The 18,422-nt window shown below is 30.6% G+C and overlaps 1 protein-coding gene across 1 annotated transcript; it reads right to left on the bottom strand.

Annotated features, from left to right (window-relative positions):
* Positions 1-12,536: 12,536 nt before the first annotated feature.
* Positions 12,537-14,059, bottom strand: LOC133313440 (probable acyl-activating enzyme 6). Its single transcript, XM_061514815.1, has 4 exons — positions 14,054-14,059; positions 13,668-13,979; positions 12,967-13,574; positions 12,537-12,672 (listed from the first exon to the last, which is right to left on the bottom strand). The coding sequence occupies exons 1-4, from the start codon at positions 14,057-14,059 to the stop codon at positions 12,537-12,539; spliced, it is 1,062 nt and encodes a 353-aa protein (XP_061370799.1).
* Between the last annotated feature and the right edge of the window lie 4,363 nt (positions 14,060-18,422).

Here is an 18,422-nt window from a genome sequence, read left to right as displayed (position 1 = left end):
CAAAAGAAGCTTTAGTAATAATGGATAAACTTTATTGATATTGAAATTTTAATTTTTTTTAATCTTCATTTACCAAGCTTAAATATAAAAAAATTAAATAACTACCGAAAATGAAGAACAAATATAATAAATCAGATTAGAGAAAGAATGAATGCCAATTAATAACTTTAACATTTAGGTGGAAAACATTTTGCCAAACTTTAAATTATATTTTGGAAATTTAAATAATTACCATAGTAAAATGAATTTAATACCTTAATGGGCAGTATGATAGTTTATGTTATCCTTTTTTTAAAATAATTTATGGGTTCGTTTTTTCTGCAGTTAATGCAGATAAGTTATCTGTAGTAAGCCCAATACGACGTCGTTTTGGGACAGAAATCATGGTATTTTTGTAATTTTAATTTATTTCAGAGTTATAATAGTCTTTATATTTATAATTTTTAAGATTTCAATACTAAAACGACGTCGTTTTGGGAATAAATGCAGATAACTTATCTGCATTAACTGCAGAAACATTTTTCCCATAATTTATTTATTTATTTGGTATAATCTGGAGGGTATTCTCATTCAACCTCCTACGATCACCTTGTCCTCAGAGTATGATATGGTCTCAACACTAAATATTTTGTATTAATTGAAATATATTTTCAAATTATCAGTCAAGTCGTTTCTTTTTATTTGGACAAATATAATAAATGTTCTGACAGACAATAATTAAACTTCTATAAATGTAACCACAAATATTCAAAATAGCAATTAATGTGCATATACATTTTTTTTGCTATAAAAAGCCTCATTTGAGGAGTTGAATGCTCACATTGTGCCTTTTCATAATTTTTTTGACCTAAATCATCACAATGTCCTTCAATTATACACAACGCCCTGAGCATAACATTGTTGCATGTAGAATTTGCGGCCAAGGTTTCCCTTGCTTTCAAGAGCTCATGGTCCATATTGATTATCACATGGCTCAAGAAAATCTTGCCATTAGAGGGCTAAATTCATCAAATCATAACAATTCCCAAAGACAACATATTCCCAACCCCTTGCAACCTAATTTTCCTAGATCAATGCTAATCCAGGAAAATCGAAACTTTGCTGACACTAGGATTTTTCAAGCACCCCCACAACAACCTATGGTGATGCCTCAGCCAAGAACAAACTCATTTTCCTATGCTAGCCTGCAGGTTGCTGCTTCACAAACATTTCAACCACTCCAGCTTCCACCACAAGATATGTCATCTGCTGGGAATAATGTAAATGGAATGGCACAGTTTCAAGTTCCACCAATTCACCAAGAAGAGATGGAAGTGTCTCCAATTGATGGAACTAGGGCATATATCAACCTGCTGGATAAACCCATTGATAACAATGAGTTTGTTAATTGGGCTGACATGAATGATGATGACCCTGCTTTGCGAAATTTGAATCTGGAGTTAAGGCTCTAGAGCTTTAAAAGGGTTTCTCCTTTTGTTTAGTGTCATGAGTCGTGATATTGGTTGTGAAAACAATCATTAAATGTGGTATTTTAGCTTAAAACAAAGTTGTGTCTTCAATTATGAATTATAGTGTTTTATGTCATCTATGTCGCCTAACTCTAACTAGTTTGGATTAAAGGTGATGTTGTTATTGATGTTGAGTGTGTTGATGTCGAGTCATGTGTTAAAGTTCTATCGTGTTGATTCTCATTGAGTCTTTAAAATGTTAATGATACAGAGACTCTGAGAAAGAGTCTGAAAGAATAAAGTTGTCTGTTTCAATTTTCTATTGTTGAATTTTTATCCTTTTCTCTTAGTGATTCATTATCCTTTGATCTAAGGTTTTCAATTGCAACTATGATTGCAATTGATTTGCAAATGAATAAAAAGCTAACATGGTTTCAAATTATAGTTGTGGTTGTAACAATAGTTATTTCATCCATACCATGATCGAAACAGGGCAATAATTATTTTTGCAACTGTAGTTATTTTATCTCTTCCATGATTAGGACAAGAAAATGCACATTACACCATGATTTTGAATCAAAATAAAGATTTCATGAAATAGCATATATATTTTCTCTATCAATGATCTAGTCAGATATGGTGTATCATAAAGGCTTTGCCTTATTGATTCCCCTGTATTTGATCAAAAACAATTATTGAATGAGGTATTCAACTCCAGGGATGAACTGAAAAATAAAATCTTGTTGATTGAACATCCTTTTTTATAAAGAGAGTAAATTTGTTTATTGATTGAGCGATCATAAAAAATGAGTTCATGCCTTTATAATAGTGATTCAAAAGATCTCAAACCAATAAAGTTGTGCCTTCAATTACAGTGACTGTGTGTCGCTAACCCTAACTAATTTTGTACAAAGGTGATGTTTATTGTCTTTGAGTCAAGTCATATATTGAAGTTCTATTGTATTGATTTTCATTTAGGTTTTAAATTGTTGGTGATACATTGACTCTAAGAAAGAGTCTAAAAGAATAAAGAATTAGGTTTTAATTTTTTTTAGTATTTAAATTTTCACCTTTTCTCTTAGTAATCCATTATCCTTTTATCCAAGTTTTTATATTGCAATTATGTTGCGAAAGAATAAAAGCAAACATGATTTTAAATTGTAGTTGTGGTTGCATTTCTAGTTATTTCATCTATTCCATGATCGGAACAAAAGAATACACATTTTTGCAATTGATATGATTCTGCTAGATTGTGACTTGTTGAATGTATTTTCTCGCTGTATGTATAAATGGTTAAACACTTACTTTGCTTCTTAAAGATTGTGACTGTTTGAGTTCTGGAGTCGTTTGTAATTCAAAAAATTATTTCTATCTGATGAGTAGAGTGAGCAATCATTTACATCTCTGTTGTCACATGTTTTTCATATAGAGATTGATATGTTTTTCCCTGAAATTTTCAGCCCGTGCTTGCATTTATTTTCCTATTCAAAGTCTGATAAGTTCTTGAATATTTTATTTTGGTTTAAATCAGATTTTGAAAGATCTTGTTTGTATATTGAATTGTATAAATATGTTAATTCGATAGTTGTTAATGAAAATTACTTGATTGATTCATTTTCCTTTGTTGTAAGTCTTGTATTCGAAATTATTTTGAATTGAGACATCAATTGCAAAGATATCCAAGATGTTATAACATTGTTAATTTGATATAATTGTTTTTGAAATTTGCAACCCGTAGAATTGTATTAATGGAATCTTGAATATTTCCTTGCAATTAACTAAAGTTATCAATCTAAATTTGAATTTGTTCTGAAAATCTGAAATAGGCTTTGTAAAAGTAATTGAGATCTTTAATTTTGAATTGACATTAATAATAGGAATCATTTCTTGGAATTTGGTTTGGCATAGTGAATTCTTTGTTGGTATTTTCTCGTAGCTGCATTAAGTTGTGTATGTGGTGATAATATAGCTACTATGCTCTGGACTCTTTCATGTAAAATTCAGTTTCCCTTAGGTTATAATCACAAAAATATGATGTCGTATGTTAGGGGATCTGCTGATCTTGGGACAATTTAGTGACAAGCATTCTTAAAAGTAGACTATGTTCTCTATAATGCATAAGTTTTCAAATTGCTTTTATATATAAGACACACACACACACTTGACTATTTGGCTAAAAGGTATATGTAAACAAGTAATAAATACCTCTTTAAAAACATTTGTACATTTTTGGTAGCTGTAAAATTTAGTTCATCATCTTGTGAGTAAAAAGAGAATACCTTATATAATTCTCACATCGGACATTGTTGGATTAACAAATACTAGTATGTAAATATATAGTATGTAAATATACATTAGTCATGTTTTGGAAATTGAGGGTTGCTTTCGACTGCACAATATGTAGGGTTGAATAACCAACCTTGCATTTAGAATTGTTGGAGTATATGAATATGAATGTGAGCAGAAGTATATACTTGATGTGTAAAATGCATATATTGAGTGGTACACTTCTTAACAATGTATCGAGAATTAGGTGCACTTTGACTCTTGAACATAATGATTTTGTCAAAAAATTGATTGTGTATTGAAACTGCATTAAGTGAGAGTTACCATGTACAACTTGGTTACATTTGAGAGAATTGTGTATGCCTGACCTGATTTTGTATTGCAATTTTGTTTGAAAAACCGAATCCTTGCAAAAGAGTTTAATACTACTGCTAAATAAAGTCTTGACTAAAGAATCCTTTTAGCATTTCCATTTAGCATAATGATATTAGCATGAGAGAACTTAGTTTTGCATTCCTTTGTACACCAGACATCTGATTCTTATTTGATGTTGGGTTTATCTCAGAACATAGCATTTGATTACGATCCAACTAGAAAAATGGATTGAATGTTAAGGGTTTCATTGAGTTAGTCAGTCATATTACAAGAAAATTATGATATCTATGTTGCATTGTCCATATAAGTGCAAATCAATTATTAATTTTGCTTACACTTAAAGTTTGGTGTACTGATCTAATTGGCCCAAATTCAATACTTGTATTTGTGGATGATCTTATTACTTTGATCTATTCTGTTGTACCTCATAGTGAGTCATATGATTTGAAACTATGTGTATTGTTGTTTCTGTTCTTTCTTGAGACCTCAATTGCACATTATATTGATTCAGTATAACTTTCAGGACCCCTTAGATTGAGATGTGCATAAACTTATCTAAATTTGGGTTTGTTGATTCATTGCTATATTGTGAGAACTATACTTTCACACACTTTATTGACATTTTTATCAAATTAGTTTTCAATTTGGTTTGGTTATCTCCTTTTATAGTTTTGCACTTGAAAGTCTCAATAAATGTTAGAATTTTTGTAAGCATTAAACTGACCTATTGAAATTTCTAGATTGATTCGTATATCAATGTTTCTCAAGACTATCTGATATATTATTAAGTGTATTTGTTTGATTGTTTGATAACACTTGTTGCTTGATATATAACTAAGTGTATAAATTAACTCTTGTGCCTTTTAATACATTCTAAGAAATCTTATCTCCTTTTATATCTAATTGGTGTCTCAAATTGCAAAATATTTAGCATAAACCTCTGTTAAAACAGTAACTCAAATTTATACCTTTGATTGGCTATTTTGCATCTGTTGGTGTGCAGTCAGGTAAACTAGTATTACTGCATATAAAGTATTTGGTTACCCGTGAAACAACTTTGAAATTTAAATTTAGCATTTACATCTGACTTATTTACTAGATCTTTCATTTACCGTCGGAGTTAAGAAATTAGGGAAGATATTGGTAAATGAGTAGTGATAAGTGATTTTTCTTTAATTATAGGGACAAAGTTTTAAAAATGAAGGAAGTAGTATCACACCTTCATTTAACTATAATTTATAATGGTTTTGTGGGTAAGAAAGAGTAATGGTCAATGTCATTAAACCTGCCCCGGTCATTAACTCGGTCAAGTTACTCGTTTATTGGGTCACAGGTTCAACTAATTGGTTACTGGTTAAATAGGTTAACCAGATAAATATATTCAACTTTATATTTTATTAAAATATTCAAATACTTAAATATATATATATATATATATATACATGTATTTGCAAATTAGGGATTTGAGTTGCTGATACTAGTGTAAAAACACAACATTCAACAATTTTTTAATACAAAATGTAAATTACATGATCCACGGGTTCAACCGGTTTAAAAAAAATTGGTCGGGTCATCAATTTTTGCCAAAAATAGGTTGTGTCGAATCGATTCTCACTGGGTCTATTGCATGGTCGATCCGTGACTGACTCTGACCGATTGTGTGACAGTTTTCGGGTCAAATCGACTGGTTCGAGCCGGGTTTAATAACACTAGTAATGGGTTTATGAAAATGGTGTCATAGGATTAGTTCTAACAAATGAAATGTCAAAATAAAGAAGTAATAAATAATAAAAAAAGATAAGAATAAAATAAATAATATTATTTATTATTATGTATGAGAAATAAACTTTTAATGTAAGTTGTGTGTAAAAACTTAAATGGGGTTTAAACTACCTTAGAAAATTCCCAAACCCATTTATGGTTACCATCTTTTTTCCCTCTATTCCATTTTCTAATCTTCATCAACAAAAGACACTCTACATCTTCTGTCTTATCCATGCATATCGTGATTTCCCCTCAAGAATGGCCAAGAAAATCCTCCATTTTCATGTGATTGGACCACCTTCCTTCAACTAGTCACTACCTTCATTTTTTGTTGATTGAAGCATTTGTTGTAAGAAAGATAAAAAATTTGAAAAAACCATTGCATGCATCCAAAAATCTAGGAAAAAGGGTGCCTTAAAGTTGAAAAGGCTGAAACACAGCCTAGGTGAAGGAATCAAGTTATAGTAAGTTCTACGAACGCTGTTTTCTCTCCTTGCTTCCTCGATTTTAATGTCACAATAGTGGTACTCTTGGGATTGTCTTCCTTTGTTGTGTGTGATAAGGTGCGTGTGTGTGTGTGTGTGATATATGTATATGACATTGATATCCATGATCCAAGATTTTATTGTAGTTAGTGTGGTAGTGGGATACCCATTTTATTCTTTAACCAACATGTAGTCTAACTAATTGCATGCTTGTAAAGTGTTTGAGAAATTGCCTAGCATAGTATAGAAAATAGTGGCAAGTCGAGCCACATATGACCAAATTTGAGTGTTTTGTGTGATAAAGTGTAGAGCTTGGGCTGAGATCCTACATACATGTTGAAACTAAAGTTAAGATGGTGTTTGCTGATGTTTAGAAATGTTTATGTAGAAATTATGAATGCCTTGTTTGGTTATTCACAAATGAAAAGTGAATTGGTGTTGTCTATGGTTACTAGATGACATGTTTGCACCATTTTGATGATAACTTGAGTTAGAATAGTCCAAATTAAATGAAAATTGCATCAATTTAAAGCTAATTGGAAGCTCTTCAAATATGAAAATATAGAAATTTCATAGTGACCAAATTGGTCCCAGCTATTGTTCAAAGTCTATTGTTCTGTTTGTATACTCTTTTTTGGAAAGCATGTTTAAAATAGGCATATCTTGAGCTATGCTAATCCAAATTGTATGATCTATATGTCATTAAAAAGCTTTAGATATCTACTTTAACATATCCAAAATCCAAATTTTTTGAAGTAACATGCATTCTCAATTTTGAATATATGTATATTGATTTGTGGATAACTTAGATGCCTAAAATGATGGTTGTACCTACAAGGATGCATATGCATTCTTGTTAAAAACTCACTACAGACTATATCTTCTTTAAATGATTAATGTTGCGAGTGATTTCCATATAGTGGTCAAGCCAGTTCTCCTTTGAAATTGCTAAACAATTGTTGTTATCAATGGTGGTGTTTCCATGTGATTAGCCGAATAGCAATCTTAGATGTCATTGTATCATGGAAGTGTATGAGCCATTGACGAACGTGTTTGTAGATTGTATATATATATATATATATATATATATATATATATATATATATATAGGGATAGGTTATATTTATAAACTTTTTATTTACAAACTACACTATGTATTCCCGAAAATGCATTCCTAACTGAGTCTATTCCCAAAAATATATAGTTGAGTTTATAAGAGTTTGTAAATATAACCTTTCACACACACACACACATACACATACATGGTAATTGAGAAAAAGAATGAAAGAGACATGATTCTTATAAAATAAGGTGACCTTGGTGCTACATGCACGATGAATGAATGATTGTCTAAAATGATGGGGACATCCATCGGTGTTTGAGTTCAACACATAGAATAGTAGACAATCGAGGCCCAATATGATGGAAAACAATGTTTGTTATGGATGCAAATTATAGTATAGTAATGTTGTGCAACAAATTATTGACGATTTCCATGAATGCAATTGATGGAATGTAATGTTTTCCATGAGTGCAACTAATGGTATGATGATGTTATTGTTTGCCACATATGTAAATGATGGTAGGAATAAGTAATACAATGGATTGATAAGTTTACTATAACTATAGATAATGAATTTTGTATGAATCGCGTTAAGTAATCAAATGGTAATTTGATGCACTTAGAATTGTGCATGTAATGTATGCATACGTTGTTTTTTAATTGTTTCCTTACTTTAGTTGTATTTAATGTTGATTGATTTGTAGTCAGCTATAATTTTTTATATTATTTTATTGTTTTTAGTATTTATGTTTATCTTTAGAAATTTTTATTATTTTTAAGATTTTAAAGTTTGAATTGACCTGTAATTGGTCTATTAAAGAGTGCTTAAGGCCCTTATTGTGGAAGTTGAATATTTTTTTATTTTGATAATTATAATTGAGGATGAAGAGTTTTTCTTTTACGAAATCCAATTTCTTTTGTTTAGTCACTTTTTTATGTGCTTCTAACATCATTAGGTATAAGAGCACTAGGTTGTTTTCAACCAATGACTGAACATAATTGTGGAGGTCGTGGATGGTGGAAACATGATGTCATGAGACGTGGATAAGATGACGGATAACCGTGTTGGGAAGACCTGCAGGACATTGGAAATGAAGATATCGAAAGGCAAAAATCAAGATTTAGAGTGACAATTATGGAAGTGCAGAGAAAGTGAATCCTAGATTTGGAGCGACAACTTGCATAGACAAAGTTGGACATTCAATCCAAATAAGAATTGGAATCAGAGGACGCATCTAATAATGAAGAGGGGGACACCAATCACTCAATCATTTAAGGATTCTAAATTGGGGACAACATTAGGAGTATGGCCTAGAAATCAGTCCATTTTTTAAGATAGTGAGATGACGATTGAGATTTTCTAAAACTTTAGTTTATGATGATAGTCTCATATATGATGACTTCGATGGAGAATGAGATTGTGATGATGATCAAATCTATGTTGATTTCGATGAAGAACAGACAATGATCCAATCTATGATGATTTTGATGGAGAGCAAGATTATGTTGGTGATCCAGTCTTTGACGACTTTGATGGAGAACCAGAGTGTGAAGAATGCGCTTTTATCATGTTCTATGAGATGCAAACAACTTAAGGGTTGAAGTCCAACAACATATTCGTGATTCTATATGTTCTCAAAGCTTGTGGTCATGTTGTTGATCAAATCTTTATGCGCTAAAGTTGAGGATGCATGTAAGGTGTTTAATGGGATGGTTGTGAAAGACTTAGTAGCTCTAAATGATGTCTTTTTGGCTTGCTCAATAGGGCCTTGCAAATAAGGCATTGAATTCTTCATTTAGTTTGGTGAAATATAATTTTAAGATCGTTATTATGGATTCTTAGGTGGTAACTCAAAATAATATGAAATATGGGTTTTCACGTAAGAATGAACAAACAATGGTGGTCTTGAGATCTTCAGGTTGATGATTATAGATGATGGTGTTAGCCTCAAGTGATATGTGGACTTTTATTATATTTGGTATTGTGCAGAATTTTTGTAATGAGGAAGCATTTGATTCATTTAAGCAAATATTGTGTCATGGGTTCTGCCCACTTTTAGCTACCATCAATGAAGTTGAAGTATATTCAAAGACGAATATTTTTCTAGCAGGGTATAGTGATTTAGAATCATGCATATGCATGTACATTGTTTTGGGATTTAGGCGCATTTTTTTTATTTGTTTCTTACTTTAGTTTTGTTTAATGATTATTGATTTGTAGTCAATTATAATTTTTTATATTCTTTCCTTGGTTTTAGTATTTATGTTTATCTTTAGGAATTTTTTCATTTTTAATATTTTGAATTTTGAATTGACTTGTAATTGATCTATAAAAGGGTGTTGTTTAAAACCTCTATTGTAGGAGTTCAATATTTTGTTCTTTTGATAATTATAACTGAAAACAAAGTTTCTTTTTTATCAAATTTAGTTTATGTTTATTCACTTTTTTATGCACTTTTAACATCGTAATAATCATGGTTGTCCTTGCATTCATGAATAAAGTGAATCATGTTTGTTTTAACTAACCATGGTGCGGGTTATTGCAAAGATGTCCCTAGACTTGTTGGCTGAGGGCCAAGTATATAGGGACTTCTTAGTGGCTTACTCAGAAGCATATTTCACTCCTTTATGGGATTTGTTTTTCAGGAGCAAATGAAATGGTGACTACCTCAAGAGAAAAAGGAAGCTAAATGTTTAGTTATTTTGTGCTCTAATTATTGTTGAAATTGTTTTGGATGCGTACTTTCTCCTTGAATGTAAAACTTTATGCTATGAAGAGATGTAAGCTAAGGAGATTATTTGTACCTTGTATGAGATTTGGCACATAATAAAGTAGGCTTGAAAATCATGTCGTTGACTATTTGCGATTAAATAGACTGCAACCAATGTTATTGCATATTGAATGTTAACTCTTGGTATATTATATAGAGAGTATGAATTTATGTATACAATTGAAATGTAATGTCGTGTTATGTAAGTTATAGGCATGAATGATGAATATAAACTATGTTTTTGATACGTTTTATACAAATATTAAATCATGGAGCTATGTGTAACTCCAAACATAATTGTAAACTTGGATTTTGAGCAAATAGATGTTTCTTTTTGGGTTATTAGGTAATATCTCTACAGTCTACACTCTTTTGACAATAACTTAAGATATAGAAGTCTAAATTATATGAAATTTATGACTATGTAAAGCTAACTTAAAGCCCTCCAAATTTGAAAATTTTAAGGATTTTCAGTTGTCTTATATTTCCAGAAATTCCTGCAAGTCAAATGTCTAGACGACAACAATTCTATTTTTAATAACTGTTTTAATAACTGCATAAGTTGAGTTATATGAGTCCTAATATGCTGAACTTTTCATTATCAGAAAACTAATTGGATTATCTTTAATTCTGAAAATTTTTATAATTTTTTAGTGGAAACTTTGTTCCCAGTAATTCGGTGAAGTTGGATGTTGTGGTTGTAAAATCTAATTTTGAGCAGTAAATTTCGTAAAATCATATCTTGAGTTATGTTTATTCAAATAGTATATCTTGAAAACCTCAAGATGTCTACTTTAGTATATCAAAATTTTAGAATTTATGGATAAGTACATTATTCCTAGTTTTTCCTTTAACGACATCTTATATGCTAAAATCCAGTTTATAGGGCAGAAATTGTAGCGTTTACCTGTCCAAAGTCGTAGTCTTCATAATTCTTGATTAATATACCAACCAAAAGCTTAGGATGTCCTAAGACATGCAAGGTATTGGATGTATTAATTGTATTTAATTTTCTCACTGCATTGATATAATAAAAGGTATTGGATCGAGTCGATGCATGACGTTACAAACATGTTATGAAAAAAGATAAATAGATATTATTGGTCACAAAGTTAAATTTTACTAAAACAAAATCTATCAATTCTTTTGATGGATGGTTCATGGTTGTCAAAGAAAAACAAACGGTGTGCGTGATAATATATATATATATATATATATATATATGGAAAATATTACTCTTCTTTTACATAAAATAACTTTTCTCATGTTCTCTCACTTCGATTTTGGTACTCTACCTTTTTCTTTTTTTCTTTTTTCTTTTAATTATGGGACACATCCATTTTCTCTCTACAACATAATATAAGTATCTTATGCAAAAGGAGATTAATAAAGTCCTATATATATAAATATATATGTGTGTATCCTAAGACATGCATTATAATGATAATCTACAGGAAAGCATTTGTTTACAATTTTTTTTTTACAAATTCTATTAAGTATGACTGATCATACACTTTTGATTGAAATATAACAACTCATACTGAATGTAGTTTGTAAATAAAAAATTTATAAATATATATAACTATCTTCATAATCTATTAACTCTTATTGAGAATTATTAAGTATAAAAGAAGATACATTTTGTTTTGAGAATAAATTTAATAAGAGACACATATTTGTTATTATAAATGATAAAATATTGTGTTATTACAGTGAAAAGACAATATTTCATTTAAAAAACACTCTTCTATGCCGGCATCTTTTTGGTACAACAACATTAGATTAGAATTGATTTTCTTATGTGAAAAAATGATCATGTTATTTAATCATAATCACTTATTGATGATGAGATAAGAGAGAGAAAAATGTATAATTTTTAAATGAGTGATTGTGATCAATAACAAGACCACTTTTTCATAAGATGATCCATTCCCGCATGCATTAGATACTTTCTTATTAAAAAGATAAATATAGGAATATAAAATAAAATTAAGGTTCGCTTTTCTGCAGTTACGGAAGATAAGTTATCTGCATTAAACTTAATACAACATTATTTTAGGACGAAAATTATGGTATTTTTGTAATTTTAATTTATTTCAGGGTTATTATTGTATTTATAATTATAATAATTTAATTTTTCAATCTCAAAACGATGTTATTTTAAGAAGAAACACAGATAACTTATCTGTATTAACTGCAGAAATATTACTATGATAAAATAATTATAAAAAAAGAATAATATAATTTTTTTTTATATTTAATAAAAAATATATTGAATGATCCATACGACACATCTGTAGCATTGAAATTCTCAAACGTGGCAATGGTTTGATCTCTCTCACTCTTAGATTTCTCGGAGGCGGTTGAATTCGGCGTCGAAGCTTTCAAGGTGTCCTTCCGGCGAGTAACTACAGGCATGCAGGATCTCTGACACGTAACCGAAATCATAATCCTCCGATTTACACCAAAGGCAATTCAATCTGCACCATTCTCATAAATAGCAGCACGAATTAAACAATTTATTAAAGAAATAAACAAAGATCAGTAACAGTCACTACAGAGGTGTGCTATGTAACGGTTGTTATAGGAGAAAAGAAATGCAGAAAGGATAAGAAGAGGAGAAGAGGGAATTGAGAGAGAAAGAGTCACGAGAGAGAGAAGAGAAATTCCAACAATTTTCTGATATCATTTCCTAAGAGTCACACACCTACTTATAACCATGAAGGTTGTTACAATAGAAAACACTATTACAATTAAGGAATTAAAATAAGGACACTGTTATAGGAGCACTGCTATAAGTACTAGTTATTGAGATATACTCATTACCGTTATATTCCATTATCGTTACATTCCATCCTCCTTCAGACCAACCTCGTCCTTGAGGTTGAGTTATAACAATATCAGGGTCAAAGATAAAAATACATGACATCCCAAATGCAGTTGCCTTTGCTGTTACCTGACGAAGACAAATGTTTGTCCCACAGAGAGCTGCAAGTGTCCAAGTATAGCACCAGCCATTGCAAAGAAACATGGGTAACGTCCACAGATACACAGCACCTTCCTGCATTCCCCAAATAAGAGCTCCACTTAGAGACATTAGATATGCCCCTCGGTGGTGTAATACCACGCCCTTAGGACTAGCAGTGGTACCAGATGTGTAACCCAAAGCAATGCTCTGCCACTCATCCTCTGGAGGTTTCCATTTATATTTAGGGTCACCACTTTCAAGAAATTTCTCATATTCAATGGCTCTTTTGGCCAAAGCATATCTGAGTTCATTAGGTTTGCAGTTCTCATCACCAATGACAATTAAAATTGGAGGCTTAAAGCCTTTGCTTTTCTCATACCAGATTTGCAAAGCTTCTTCTGCCAAGGAAAAGAACTATTGATCCATGATTACAACTGCTGCTGAACAATAACGAAGAAGGAAAGCTACTGTTGATGCATTTAACCGAATATTAACAGTGTTCAGTACAGCTCCTGCCATTGGAATCCCGAAATGAGCTTCATAAAGGGATGGAGTGTTGGGTGCAATGACAGATACCTCATCTCCAACAATATTACATATCTTAGAATCCACCACAGTACCAGGTAAGATATTCCCACTCTTATTAGTGTTGTTTCTGTCATTGGGATTATTTGAGAAGAGTATAGTGTGATGCCATTTTTGAACCACGACAAATGTTACTGGAGGTTGGTAACTAGGTTCCAAGGATGCACAAGCCTTAAGGATGGCATCAAGCGCATACAGCAAAACCTGGTAGAACTGACTGTCACTTACCCCATCCTTGTAAAAGATTATTCACAATGGTTTTTGACCAGGTGCCCTCTTAAATGAGAGTAAAAGCTCCCTGATCATACCACCATAAACTACACCACGCTATGGATCTTTCCAACATTTGAAAAGATCTTCAATGAGTTCTTCGCTATGTGAAATGGTGGATGATTCATTCATTCTCTGCGCCACTCAACACCTTAAACTCTTTACGATCAATTGATTTTTTCAGTGCGGAAGAATTGAGAAGAGAAAGAAGAAGATATGGAATTATATTTTTAAGTGAAACAATGTTTTTCATATATAAGTTTTTGTCTTTTTTTTTATGAGGTAGGATATTGTAATAATCAATTAGTGTTACTATCAATGTTACTACCAATTAATTTTATCGTTAGATCGATTATGTTGATCTAACGATTATATTTATTTCCATCTTTGTATGGTTATGATTCCTCACATTTAATGTGAAAGCAGTAGATATGGAGAATCATAACCATTCAAAGATAAAAATAAATATAAAGTATTAAATATGATAAATCATAATCATACAAAGATGAAAATAAATATAACTGTTGGATCAACATAATCGATCTAACGGTGAAATTGATTGGTAGTAACACTAAGTGGTTGTAACAATACCCTCTAAAGCACCGACTCATTTTTTTTTTTAAATTGTGCGTGTCGGACACCGACACGCTCTGACACGAGCGGAAATGTAGTGCTCCAGGAGCATTTTTTATTGGGTGGGCCTGAAGAGAGAGGAAGAAAGAAAAAGTTGGAGAGAGAAAAAAAGAAAAAAAGAAAACTAAAAATTAAATACAAGTGTTGCATTCTTATTGGAATGAGAACAAATACTGGGATCATAATAAATTTTTTCCTCCGACACGCAGTCAACTTTTTTCGACACGCATCCGACACGTTTTTTTTTTTTTACTTCTTAATTTTATTTTATTAACTAAAAATAAAAAAATAACTTAAAATATATATATATTTTAAAAAAGTATCAATTTAATATACTTTTGAAATTATTTTTTAATTTAATACAATAAATCCCGTATATGAGTGACAAAAGGTGCAAGACTAAGTGAATGCCAGGTCACTAAGTGAATGACGTGACCTGGCATAAGCAGATAAATCTCGCATAACAAAGGCAATGAGACTCACAAAAGAGAAATGAAGGCTTTGCCCTGGAATGCTATACTGGCAGAAAAATTAAGCATAAATATCTAATAACAAACGGGCTTTACACTTCTTCTTCTGTCATAGAAGAAGTGGCGCCGTTCCCGCAGACATAATAATGGCGGGGTTCACCTCAAGTTAGGAAGAAAAAAGAGACAGTAAAGTGTGGAAATTGAAGTGCGTGGAACAAGAGAAGTCACATTTGCTGTGCAGGAGAAGTGATTTTGCGATAACATTTGTCAAAATTTCTGACCACTTGATAACGAAAGTTTTAATATTATATAATAAATTATTTCTAATTCAAAAATTTAAGTTGTTAAATAAAGGTGAATTAATAATTTTCAATATTATATTTTTCTAACAAATTTGCTTTACAAAAACGAAGAAAAATCAACTGGGCATAATCCGAGTCCTTCATTCAAATTAGTAAAATTGCTTTTTTTTTTTTTTTTTTTTTTTTTTTGGATACAGTAAAATTGCTTTTCAACTATTAGATTTGCCTGTAACAAAAGGAGCCAGACAACAACCATTTTTGCTTGGTTCCAGGTTCCATGGCAATTTTGGGTTTTTTTGTGTTTATCTCTTTCTTAAAATGACATAAGTTTATGTAATTTAAAATGACAAATATTTTTTCTTTTTTATAATATGAGTTTTTTTTCTTTTTCTTTTTTTTTGGTACAAGAGTTATTTTTTACTTTACTTCAGAACCAAATAGTGCTTCCCTCAAATTCTTTACTTTGCGTCACATAGCACGATGCATTGTCTTGCATTTTTTTATGTGCGGGACTAAATCCTCCAGCTCTATAAAACGAGAAGACTTTTGGTGGTTGTGGAGCATCAATTTATTTTCAGTGGTCTAAAGTCTAAATCAATGAAAATGTGACATCTATTCAGGAGAAAAGGGAGAGAAGAGAGTAAAAAAATAAAAAAAAATACACAAGTGTTATTCATTCAATGGAAAGATCATATGAGACAGGGAACACTAAAAATTTTTCCCTATAAAACAGACATTTAAAAAAAAAAATTGTATTAGTACGGTCGTTTATACCAAAAAAAACAGGAGGAGTTGCGAACATCAGATCTCAAGTTGAATGCTATTAAGTATTAACTCACGTGTTACCTAATCAAATCTCCCAAAAAACTTAAATAGTTAAGAGGAAACAAATAAATAAAAGAAAATATTATATGAAAATTGAAGGATCATTGATAGGAAAGAATAACTCTCCTCTAATATGAGAACATACTTTCCCTAAATAAAATATGGTATTTATACTTCTTATGCAACATAAGAATAGCTTTCTTATGCTACACTCACATCGTTTTATGTGCCAATATTTTTAATTTTTTATTTACTTTTTTCCAATGGGACTCACCTAAATATGTGTGTGTTGCAAAAATTCTCATTTTATGTGACATAAGAAGTATAAACCCCATAAAATATCAAGAATCATATACTAGATGGTGTGTTTATAAGTTCTAAGACGGGTGGCAGACCCATAATATTTTGTGATGTGATGGAAATAAAATAAAATATTAAATTTATAAATGTTATTAAAAATAATAAGATGAACTAACTAGTAAAAGTATATTTTTGGGAGGGATTAATTATTAGCATTAAGAAAAAGTGTTTGTCATTTTAAATGACAGAAAGTTATGTCATTTTAAGAGAGATACAGACACAGAAAATTTGAATTTTAAATTAAAAAAAACCACCCACTTTCTCTCTCTCATAATTTCTGTTTTTCTGTGTCTATCTCTCTCCTAAAATGACATAACTTATGTCATTTAAAATGACAAACACCAAACTCATATAATAATAATAAAATAATCAAAGTTTATGGAGAGACGACTGCTAATGCTCATTCCTCCTTCGATTCGCCCCTCTCTAAAACTATATTAAACAATCAATTCAATTTAAAAGCTTAAGATGTTAGAGAAAGTACACTAATAATTTTATAATATCTCTTAATATTACTCAATCAACAAAATTAAATACTCTATGCTTTAAATAATAAATATGTATTTAAATTATTAAATAGAATAATTCATATTACATGCTAATTGTTTCCTATCTTGGTTTACACAAGAAGGGAACTCTAGAAAAACTTTTCACATTAATTGACATTGAAGTTACTCTCCTCATGATCCTAATTAGGGGTGAAAGTGTGTTGCGTTCACCCAAATTTTGTCCCGAAAAGGTTAAGCTTATGTCAAAAAAATTTAATTTGTCCTAACCCAATAACATAGTACAAGTCTAATTGAAGCTTGGTCTGGCCCATTTATAAAAAATTAAATAGCCTGCCATGACTTGTTAGTATGTTAATTTTTAACTTCCAAGCAGAACATGAATCAATTTCACAAAATACTCAAATTTTGTTGTTAAAACAAAAATCACAATTTCAATGTTCAAACAAAATCATGAATCACAATAACTTTTCACAGTCTGCATTTAAGCCACTTTTAAAACCAAGATGCCCAAACTAAATAACATATATTTTATCAGATCCAACAAATCAATCTATACTATGTAAATTAAAATAACTGCATGAATCCAACAAATACATCATGATGTTTGTAGTAGCCAAAAACTTTTCATTATCTTCTTTCCCCTGCAAATACAATTCCAAGGTTACATAAGCTGGCAAACAATTTGTAAATGTAAAAAACAAAAAACAAGAATAAAGAATAGAAAGAAAAAAAAAGATTAAAAATGAAAAACCTTTTTATACCTTTTTTTCCGTTAAGTCATACTTATTACGTAACCAATTTTCTCCATATATTAAAACTTGGATTGTATCTTCAGCAAGCTAGAATAATAGGCATCAATAACTCTTCCTCCTGATGCTACTGCAAAGATTGGTACAGATCTTATGTCACTCCCAAAGATAATATCGGTGGGGATCGAACCTAAGTCCTTCCACTACCTACTCAGCTTAAACCATCACCATTTGGTATTACTACGAATAATATTATTTTATTTTATTTAAAATAAATAATATGATATAGGGCGACATGTAGGCTTATAGGCCCGACATGTAAAAAAAGAAGCCTATAACCTGCTTTCTAAATAGGATTTTTTAAAACTTCGAGTCTGTTTTACTTAAAAATATATATATATATATATATATATATATATATATATATATATATATATATATATATATATATATATATATAATAGGTGGAGTCTGGCTTGATATAATGGGTGGAGTCTGGCCTGATATAAGCTAGGCAGTAAGTCTATATAGTTTGACCCAACCCACTTTCACCCTAATC

Source organism: Gastrolobium bilobum, unplaced genomic scaffold, assembly GCF_033153095.1.
Source record: "Gastrolobium bilobum isolate Gb01-03AN ecotype WA unplaced genomic scaffold, APGP_CSIRO_Gbil_v1 utg11941, whole genome shotgun sequence".
NCBI classification, from domain to species: Eukaryota; Viridiplantae; Streptophyta; class Magnoliopsida; order Fabales; family Fabaceae; genus Gastrolobium; species Gastrolobium bilobum.
This window is presented reverse-complemented; position numbering and strand designations above follow the sequence as displayed.

What these genes read in the sequence shown, in the direction of transcription:
- LOC133313440 (XM_061514815.1), bottom strand. An exon ending in GGATTCCAATGGCAGGAGCT is followed by an intron (nt 13,575 to 13,667) that starts GTACTGAACACT and finishes ATGGATCAATAG; the next exon opens with TTCTTTTCCTTGGCAGAAGA. An exon ending in AGCAGTGCTCCTATAACAGT is followed by an intron (nt 12,673 to 12,966) that starts GTCCTTATTTTA and finishes AGAATGGTGCAG; the next exon opens with ATTGAATTGCCTTTGGTGTA.